This window comes from Lates calcarifer, linkage group LG18 (genome assembly GCF_001640805.2).
Source record: "Lates calcarifer isolate ASB-BC8 linkage group LG18, TLL_Latcal_v3, whole genome shotgun sequence".
Taxonomy (NCBI): Eukaryota; Metazoa; Chordata; class Actinopteri; family Centropomidae; genus Lates; species Lates calcarifer.
The window spans coordinates 9,379,391-9,390,196 of NC_066850.1; the positions used below are offsets into that span (position 1 = coordinate 9,379,391).

At 39.6% G+C, this 10,806-nt stretch overlaps 1 protein-coding gene across 1 annotated transcript; it reads right to left on the reverse strand.

The window, feature by feature from the left end:
* Positions 1-216: 216 nt before the first annotated feature.
* LOC108886194 (protein FAM180A) lies at positions 217-8,422 on the reverse strand. Its single transcript, XM_018680912.2, has 3 exons — positions 8,156-8,422; positions 1,413-1,510; positions 217-997 (listed from the first exon to the last, which is right to left on the reverse strand). Exons 1-3 carry the CDS (start codon positions 8,229-8,231, stop codon positions 668-670), a joined length of 504 nt encoding a protein of 167 aa, XP_018536428.1. The 5' UTR covers positions 8,232-8,422; the 3' UTR covers positions 217-667.
* Positions 8,423-10,806: the final 2,384 nt, after the last annotated feature.

Below are 10,806 nucleotides of genomic sequence, written 5' to 3' on the forward strand. Positions count from 1 at the left end.
GAGTTATATACAGTATTATGGCAATTTAATTAAATTATTTGAAGCCTGTAGAGCTACTGTAGATAAAATGTTTTTAGTAATATATGTGCTTATATATACATTGGTGTGCAACAATAGATTGCACTAAGGAAAAGCAGCAGTTGCTGCCAAAAAAAAAAAAAAAAAATGGTGGTGAGAGAATTTCAAGTGGATTGCAAAAAACAAACCAAAAAAGGATTAAAGCTTTGGAAGTCATGAAGTTTAATCTGCAGTGGCATTCCAGAGTTGAAGTTTGACTAAAAGCTCATAAACTGCATCAATTCGTATTTGTATAAAACAGCAAAGTGTGTGGTTTTCTTGAGCATGAAAATTAATTCATGGACAGAGTACCTCAACAAAAATAAATCTTAACTGAAGGTCCACTTCAGTTAAACCACAACCCCTGTGAAAGCTAGTAAGTATACAAAAAAAGACTATATTATGGCAAGTATTATAGTACATCCTGTATATAGTTTGTATATATACAGTTGTAGACTATGCATGAAATTTAGAGCTGTAGTGTCACACACTACCACGTATTAAAATAGGCTCTGGATAATTAAAAAAGCATGGGTGAACATAAGCAAGTGAAAGAAACACATCACCACAAGAATGACTTTTAAAAATAATTACATCTTCTGATTCTTCCTTAAGAAGGTCTGAGGTCCTTTTGAACAGCTCTGAAGAGCTGGATCGTTGTATCCATCCACGCCTCTCTCTGCTGCTGGTTGCTGAGTCGAGCCAGCGTCTGAATGGCGTACACCAGGGTCAGCACCGTCCTCTCGAAGTCCTGCCAGCTCAGAGGCTGCCGACGCTGGGCGAGCTCCGCTGCCAGGTGGCGGATCTCGGAGAGACTCTTGGGCAGGACGTCCTCACAAATGACCTCTAGCTTCTCCACGCACCTCAGGGAGGCCAGCTCCTCATCTGGGATCAGCATAGTGTGTTCTTCACCGTCAATCTGCATTCCAGCCAGCAGAATCTGGGAGATACAGGTCCTGTATGAAACAATGCATTTACACTGCAAAACCAACTAGACAACTAACTTGCTAATTAGGTCTATATATAGGCATCTACCAAAGAACTATTTACTTTACATACTTGTGATGTGAACTTAAGACGTCATGAGATATTAATAAATCTTGTTTTCTTCAGTGTCAGTAAGACTTTGTGTAAACACATATTTCACATCTCTGCTAATGATTAGCAGGGGTACATAGTGTTTTCCTTTCTATTTTTTTTAACCAAGAGCTTTCAGCAGTTGTAATATGCACCATGAATGTGGGATTTGAACAGCTTCTATGCACATTGTCAACATATTTAAATAGGTTTCCAGTAAAGAACCACCAAATCATGAGCCATTTCAACTCCTCTAAACCCACAGGAACTAAACTGACCTCAAAAAGCAGGTTGACGTCTTCCACTGAGCGCTGGAACATGGGGTTGATCAGCGAATATGTCCCACGCTTTATTCTATAGGCAGATGGATACAGAGCTAGAACACACGAGAAGAGGAAATTGGATTAGAGGATCTCCCTCCTATTCCAGATATTAAGCACCACATTATTCAACATAGCATGCATGTGGGTGGGCCAGAGGTTGAATAAACACAGATTCATTACTGCTCAAATATTATGCAGGTGAGAGGGGATCTGGCTCCAGCTGTGCAGAGGGTAATTGGTCTTCGACCTGAGTCACAGATGCTCCCATATTTACAAGTGGCAGTGGCCGGTGCATCCAGAGGTGAGATATCTTCGCTAACAGAAGGGCAGGTGTAACTGACCTCATTTGGTCGGATTTCAAAGTGCGAGTCCATATGTGTAGCAGACCAGGGGCCCCTGCAATCTGAGGTGTCCAGATAGGGCTGGAATGAAACCCCTCGCTCTCAGCTAGCGGAAACAGTTACTGCTGCCTCATCTCTATGATAAAATACCATGAAATCCATATTTTACTGGGGAGGTGATAACTAGAGGCAATTCCAATGGTCACACACCTCTTGTCCAGAGGTGGAAAGGAACTAAGTACATTTACTCAGATACTAGGTCATGGTACTCTTGTAGTGTTATTTTTTGATATATAACCTTATTCTTTTACATTTCAGGTGTGATTTCATTTCTAATATCTGACGCACTAATTAATCAAAACAATCAATAAACTGAAAGATAAGAATATTACACATATGAGAATTTACCTTTCTAAAGGTACTACACTTTTATATTTTTGCTATTGCTGCATAGCCAGTGTTAGCAATAACAGCTGTGTACTTCCCAGTCTAGAAGAAATGTCAATGTTAACTCTCATTTTGTTTTTCTATCACTTCTTTTCTCATGCTAACCAGCTAGCCATGACCCTTGGCCCCTTGTAATATGGCATTGCAATAGTGAGTCACTATAGCACCCAGTCTGCCCTCAATCCAACATGAGAGGAGGAAGAGGAAGAGCATATTCTTGTAAACACAGTGAGTAACAGCTCTTTATGCTAATGTTGCTATGTCGCGATAGCAAAAACTTACATATAGCACCTTTAAAGCTGCTCCACTAATTCCTGATTTCTTACCAAAAACATCCGCCTGCTGCGTTTGGAAATTAGGTTAATTAAAGCAGTGAGAATAAACTAATTTGTGGGACATAAAACCAAAACAATTAGCTTAGGAACACTAAAACGCTCCGTAGATTTGAAGAGAACTGCAGGCTTAGGAGATAATTCTCTGTGGGTTCATCACTATGAGCGACCTCCTGCATGTTATGTACAGTCATCCCAGCCATTGTTAATCAAAAAAGTTTAGTGGAGCATTAATTTAATCTAGCATAGTCATAGTTATAGCTATAATATAGTTTATTTTTGAATAAAAGTATACATCTCTTCAAAATAAGCACATTAAGATTTGCATTTTATTTTATCTGCATTCTCCGCTTATACTTAATTTTCAGTGCTACTCTTACTTAAAGGACTTTTCACACCTTCCACCATATGCCTGTAATCTAGTGACATGATCTCTTTAAGACATTGAAATTCAGTTCATGCTATGTATGAGAACCCACTGAAAACCCTGTGAGCAATATTCAAAACAAATGAGAAAAGTGAAAATTTCCTCAGAGAGGCAGCATATAAAAGAGTTTAAGCTGCAACTTATCTTTTGACTCACTGGCTTAAAATGCAAAAGTAAGATAAAGGCTAAATTCTCTAAATTCTTAATGAAATCAGAAGACCATAGCTGTGTCAAAAGAATGATTTATGAAGTAGCCTGGATCTAGCAACACCATATTTACATTCGTATTTTTCCATAACAACCCTGTGTGATAGTGAGCAGATATTTCCACTGGTGATGGAAAGTCTTTGGAGTCAAGTCTAAACAAGGCTGAATAGAAAGAAAGAAGATGCAGAGTAATCCATTTGTCTTCAATATTTTGCTGCCCAGATGCTTTAAATATGTTCATATGATTCCCTCTATTGTCTGAGACAATTTGGTGACACCACTTCAGGAGAGTGAAGTGAAAAGTAAATTTGATTGAAGCTGAAAGGGGATTCACAGCATACTAAAGTAAGGTAAAACTTCCTCTGAGCATCTGCAATCTCGCTTCCTTTTTCCTTTGCTTCACATATTCTGTTGCCATCCAGTGCTTGGCTCAGCATGTAAGTCAACACACAGATCACACACACAGATCTTAATGAGGTATATAGTATAAACACTGGGCTTCATCTGAATTTGGATCAAATCCCCTCCCCTCTACCCTACCACAGCATCAATGCCAATTCTGCTGTAATGATCAGCCCTGCTGCCCACAGCCTCGACGGCCAGATACATTTAGCTTTATAGCATTTGTGAGGCCAGCCAAAGCTGCACGCACTGGCTGATCTTCCCATGTACCTGCCTCCTGCTTGGGTGACTGCCAGTCTCAGCTCATGCTTTGCTTTCGCAATCCATCCACCATGCAGGATGTAAAGAAAACCTGTAGCTCAGTAAAATAAGCCAGCCAATTTGGTACATCTGTGTAATCCTCAGCATATTTCACCTCTTCAATTGGCCCCATCCAAACAGGGCCATAGACAGGATTTTTGAGGCCAGGAGTTCAAAGTCCCCCAACCCCACCCACCTTTAAAAATGTTTGACACATTACCAACTGTATATGAATTAAACTGAACAATTTGACATTTTGGGAAATACCTTTATTTGCCCTCTTGCTTTAGATTAAAAGACTGATAGCACTCTCATGTCTGCTAAATATGAAGTCACTGCAACAACAGATTAGCATAGCTTGGCACAGAGACTGGAAACAGGGGGAAAACAGCTAGCCTGGCTCTGTCCAAAGTAACCAAACTAGCATATGTAATTCACACACAGTCCTTGGACTAAGCTAGCCAGCTACTATCTGCAGTATAGTAAAAAGTCTTGTGTTTGTGAAAGAGACTGCACTATTAACCTGTTTAAAAAAGTAGGATATTTTATTGACACTCACAAGAGCAGTCTTTATGCTAAGCTAAGCTAGCTGTCTCCAAGCTCCAGTGTCATAGTTACCATACTGAGATGACAGTGGTATTACCATATTGTTTTTCTCATCTAACTCTCTGCAAGAAATCATATAAGTGCGTTACTATTCTTTATAAAATATTTTATATAAATGGGCTAGTATTTCCATACATAACTGACATAAGGTTGTTTCAAGATGTCTCTCATGTTGTTTCTCAACAATACCTGGATTTCTGGTGAGGAAACACAAAATCCCCTCATGTTTTCAGTCAAATCTAAGATAACTGACACAAAAAAAGATCAGGATTGGCCATTAAAAAAATAAAATAAAAATTGAAAAACTTGCTCTAACCACATGCACACACTAAAAACATTTCCCTAAATCCAACACTGATGTGCAGCTTTGGGTGCACAACTTGATGAAAATGTACTCTCCTCATTGAGAGTGACTCCCAAATGTAATGCCTGTGTACACATTAGATACTGAAGAGACACTACAGCTTCAGTGGGGCATTGTCAATGTAAACAAAACCACACCCAGGGGAAAGTGTGCTCATTAGAACAAGAACTATGTTGTGAGAGGATGGAGGAGCTGCAGGGAAATGACAGCACAGAGACCAACCTAGTGCTGATTTACATTTAAAATTAATAATCAGTAATTTACATAAACGTTTTCTCAGACTCTGTTATTGTTCGCTGTAACACAATAGACCTTTAGCATGCAGAAAACTGCCCGTTTTAGGTTTCTAACACCAGCAACAGCAGTTTGGAATAAAAACTTTATTACTGGTTAATGCTCACATGGTTTGAGTAGACTTTACTGTAGACCCAGAAGCAGATCATGTGTCTTGTAACATTTATAAAGCTAAAAATAAAAAAATCCCTACTTGGAAAAGAAATAGATGGATTTTGCACTTTTGTAATATCTAAGAAAACTGGGTGCTAGAAGGCTCAAATGTATGACTTAGAGGCAAGCAGGTACTCTAAAACAAAAAGGCAAAAACAGTTTGGCAACAGGCAGGCAGGAACAAAGAGACTGGAATGCTAAGGCTGAGCTGCACAACAGGCAATCTGGCAGGGAAGTGAAGGAAACGGTGCAAGTATATATAGGGAGGATCTGATGAAGGGATTTGGAACAGGTGCACAGGTGGGTGTGGAGGTCAGGTAATGATAACAGTTGGAAAGGCTGAGAGCCAATGCTGGGCAGGAGGCAAAAGCAGGCTCTGGAAGGACATATAAATTAGTGGTTGTGTCTAAAATCACTCCTTTGTTCATACAATCACCTCTCCCTGGATAATAGACACTCACTAGTTTACTCTATAATGAGAGGCAAACTGAGATTTAACATTCTTGAATGCATGAATCATTGTCATTTTGTGTCATCACTGACAGGTGAGGAGCTGCATGGCTGTAATTTTCACATCTGTAAATGTAGTGTATATACCAGGGTCTACTACTTCTTCTACTCCAATGTGGGAATTTTGCAGGGCACTATAAAGAGCACAAATTTCACACTCAGACACACAAATAATACGACAAAGAGTAAATAGAGGGGGAGGCAGGCTGATCACTCTATCAACACTGATGACCTCTCCTGGTCTTTGACCTGAAACTTGCAAAGAGAGTTTTCAAGTGAATGTCTTTTATCTTTCATGTTTTTCTGCTTCTAGCCCAAGGAAAGGATTAGATCTTGAAATATGAGAAACACTCAAACATTATGCCGTCTCTGTAAAGAAGTATATGCACTGGTGTCATGGCGTGAACATAAAACTTCATCGAATGCCCCTGCATCGTGTTCCCCATTTGCATAGTAAAGGAGATTTGTAAGTATTTCAAATTAAAGTTTTAACATGTTAATGCAGGGGGACAAACAAACATAAGGCAATTAATATTTTCCAGCTGATTAGTCCTTTTTTCATTTTGAATATTTAATACAGATGTCCTTCTTCACAACATCCCAGCTTTGCCCGCTGCTCGCTCAAAGCTTGTTCATCCGTCTTGTTTCTCCTCCCTCCTCCAGTGCTCCAAACAATCAGTGCATGGCTTCCCCCAATGTCATTATGCACAGGCAGGGAACTTGTAATCTCCCGCTAACTGCTTGCAAGGAGATGAGGGAACAACAACGATCCATTAATTAGGAGGGGTAAATGGTACTCCTGGCTGGAGGGATGTCTTGATGAGAGAGACAGAGAGGGAGGGAAGGAGGGAAGGAGAGGGGAAAAACAAACAAAAACAAAATGGACGTGTGGATCCCTCTGGCAAAAGGGGGTGAAAAGGACACAGGAGAGAATAAAATCATCGCCTCTGCTTAGCATTTCAATTCACCTCCAAATGTTTGCTGAAATCCAAACAAACGCAGCAACGCTGATACAAAACTTGCAACTATTTACTATGTAAACACAGACTTCACCATCAGTACTCCCACTGTGAGCCCAAATTATGAGAAGCTACGCTGTAATGAAGATACTCAGTGTTGCCAGAGGACACCGGGGACACTGGTGATAACTGGAGATAATGGAGAGAGGTCACATAGAGTATACAGTTTCTACAGGTCCCAACTCACCCTCCATGGACTCTCTTTCACAGTGAATAAAGGAGGATCATTGAGCTTTGCTTAAGCTTAACCCTTCACCACCAATGGACTATTTTACTTTAACATAAAGTTTTGGTGGTTTATGACGAGGTTGGACTGCCAGACTGCTAAAAATGACCAGGATAATAGAGACACACAAGTCTAATCTGTTGTTATATAGATATGCATGCTCATGACTTTCTGTTGTATCGGCAGTCTGGGGAAGTTCAACGTAATGCTAGCATCCCACAATTGAGAAAAGTTGATGGTTAACGTTAAGTGCAAGCACACTGAAGAGGTGTTTGTCATTTAAACCCACAATACACCATACCTATTCAGCACCAGACAGCACACAGACAAAGTCACAACTCAATAAGAGTGCTAATGTTGCTATGTTAAATTTCACAGCTGCTTGCTAACATGTTTGTTCATGTGAATGTTTCTGAGTTGGTAATGTGCCAGTGTGGTATCTACAGCTTGTTCCACTGCTTCAAAGTGGTAAAAATAACCCCACTTAAAAAACAACAACACAAAGTCCCTAACAAGCTCTCAGACAGCAGCTTTGTAGTAAAACCATGAGACATTCAAACATATGGAAATTAATAGAATGTTTATGTTTCAGTCTCTTCAAAATTACTAGTCGCCTCAGTGTTTCTAAAATCCTGTAAGTGGCCCTGCTCCTGTGGTAGGTTTGAGCATCATGTGACTTATTTAAAAAAAGAAAAGAAAAAGAAGCTATGCAAGTGTTGAGAAAGGAATTTCCTTAGCGAGTAGATCCAGTAACAACAGGCCAGTCGCTTTTCCCTGGAAAATGATTTGTTGATGTCCTTCATGTCACAATGTTCCCGTTATCTCAAGTAGATAAACACATTTTTTCACAGAAGGGCAGACATTCAACAGGATTAAACCATCGAGACTGTTTATTTTTGTTTTCTAATAGGCTTGTATCTTTTAAATGAGGACGCAATAACATTGTAATTTGTGTACAAGAGATCATTTAAGTATGCAAATCAGCTTTTTACATGATCTTGATTGATGTGGCCTGTGAAAGCAAATAGACTAATTGTATTCATGGAGCAGATGAGTTGCAGTCCACCTACCTTTCCTGTGATGCTGAGTGGCTGCCAGGTAGACGGACAGGTAAACAACGGTGAGCAGAGCCCACCACTGCGTCATGCTGATTACCCTCACACGCACGTCCACTCACACAACTAAACACACACTCTCTTCTTGTCACGCTCTGTCTCTCTCAAGGGATGCAGTCACAGTCATAAATGAACATCACAAAGGTGGATGAAAACGGCCTGACTGTTACGTTTCAGCATCTCATGTGCACTGGTTTAATGTGGAGGATCATTCCTTCATTCACTTTATTCATTTTCTGTTGCCTCCTCCCTCCTCTCTCCTTCCCTCCCTCCATCCTCTCTCACTCTTCCTCTTTTTTTCTGTGTGTGTGTTCTCTCAAGGCCAAGCAGTCTGGGCTCTCATCTGGAAATAATCAGGATTTTGGGGAGTGACTGGCCTCTTGGCTGGACTGTTCTCACAGCTACTGGCTGACTGCTTGACTGGCTGACTGTTTCAGTTACTGAGTGACTCTCCAACTGACTGGATAACTAGGTTTCGGAACAACTCGCTGACTGATTGACCAAGCATAATGGCAACCCATAAGCCAATGCTGGCACAAAAGATGAATGGTTTCTTCTAGCTTGATTAAGCATTTTTATCAGATTGAAATTGTTACATGTAAGTTTTTGCAATTGCTACAAAACCAACATTAGCATGGTGATGATAAGAAACATTACAAGTTCAGCACCAAACTTAATTCCTTTACCTGTCAAGAGTGGTCTCTGGCAGTGGAAATCAATGCCAATGTCAACTTTTGTTTTGCTTCTATTTTGATCATTGCTTTTCTTCTATTGAAGTTAGCATGCTAAACAGCTAGCCCTGTCCCATCCAGTCTGCCCTCAGTCCAACATGAGGAAATGAAGAAGTAGCACTGGTGAGAGGGCGTATTCTAACATCTTGTCTTGTAAAAGCAACAATGGCTGAAGCTGTTGGTGAGTAAACAGCTGCCAGTGCTAATGTTAGCAATTGCAAAAATATACATATAGCACCTTTAAAGGATAATTCCGGTTTCTTTGTACTTTTATACTTTTGTACTTTTATTTTTGTACCTTTATTTGTAATTTATATCACATACCGCTGTAGTCTGCTAGTCAATTTCTTTGATCAGTGAATACAGCAAAATTAGCAAAACAAAGTCCAGCATTCACAATCCAGCCAGCAGCCAAGATCAGACAGGTTGTAAAAAAAACAGCATACCTAAATTATCTACCTCTTGAAGTAAAAGCAAAACAAAAAAGTGACCTGAGGTCTTGCTAATACTCCATCATTGCTTGGTGAACTGTATGCACACAAAACATACATACAAAATAAATAAATACATTACATTAAATACATTAAATAAATACAACAGGTGTAAGCTGAACTTGGAGGTTGATCCATAAACTGTGATGGACACCCAAGCTGGAGCAGGAGGCACTTTCTCAGTAATTTTCCAAGGAATTTTGGGTGCATTTCAGCGACCTGGCGGGAGTTTATGTTCTGCAATTGCAAAACACTTGATCCACATTTTATAAGCAAGACTCAATAAATTTAAATGTGACTATTTCGCTATAAAAAGGGGATTATGTATTCCCCCATCAAAATTTTAGTGTGAAAGAAACTAATGCATAAAATGTGAAATGCCATTTACATACATAGTGGACTCACAGTTAATGTTTGCTTTTTAAAAACATAACTACAACCTTTGCCTGTGTTTACACTGCTGAATTTTAACCAATAGCTTATTTATTTGCCATATTTATGATCTTTAACATCCAGACCAACTGTTTAAAACTTGTAGGTTACGATTGTCTGACAGTTTGTTTCTTGTTGGGCTTCTTTTCAGCAATTCAACTGCATTCCTAGATCTCAGCAATTACCTTGATTACAATGTTATTGTAACTGAACTGAAGCTATGGCCAAGCCGATGAAACTAAGATCCAAATTGTAATAAACCATATTTTTTCCCTTAATGCATTCAGTTAAATCACTAAAAATGGAAAGCACATCCTTCTCCCTCCTACGCAGACCTTGCTCTTTATGTATTTTGACATCGTCCTTGCAGTTATGCACTTAAATTTTAGGTTAATTAACTGAAATCCTGCACTGAAAGGTACAAAGTCCTGACTTAAAAGGCTTCTTTGACTGCAGGTAGCGTGCAGCAGCCAGACAACGATGAAAACCAGACTGAGACAGATCGGAGACAAACAGCTACGTGTTGACAGTCAACATCAACAGCGATGTGAGGACCACTCAGAGCATCTTGATTCAAGGCTGTCAAGACTCTCTCCACCATCTTTATACACTCTCCTCCACAGCCTCTTATGCTCTTTGTTGTCACAGAATATGTGCAATAAACACAGCCCCTGTTCTGGTGCCAAAGCATATAATAGAACGTGTAGGTGCACTGTGTTTCAGATGGTTTGCTTTCTTGGCTCAACCTCTTGAGGTTGCATCTGCTAAAATAAAACACAGATAATATTCCAGTCATGGTCTTGTGTAAAATAAAAAGAAAGGCACTCATGCCCAATAAGTAGATTAGAGAGCAACAATTAATTATTCAAATAGAGGCTGCAGATATCAAACTTAAATGTTTATTCTCACAATGTTACACTGATAGGAGTTCAGTTTTCCTTATCAACGCTTT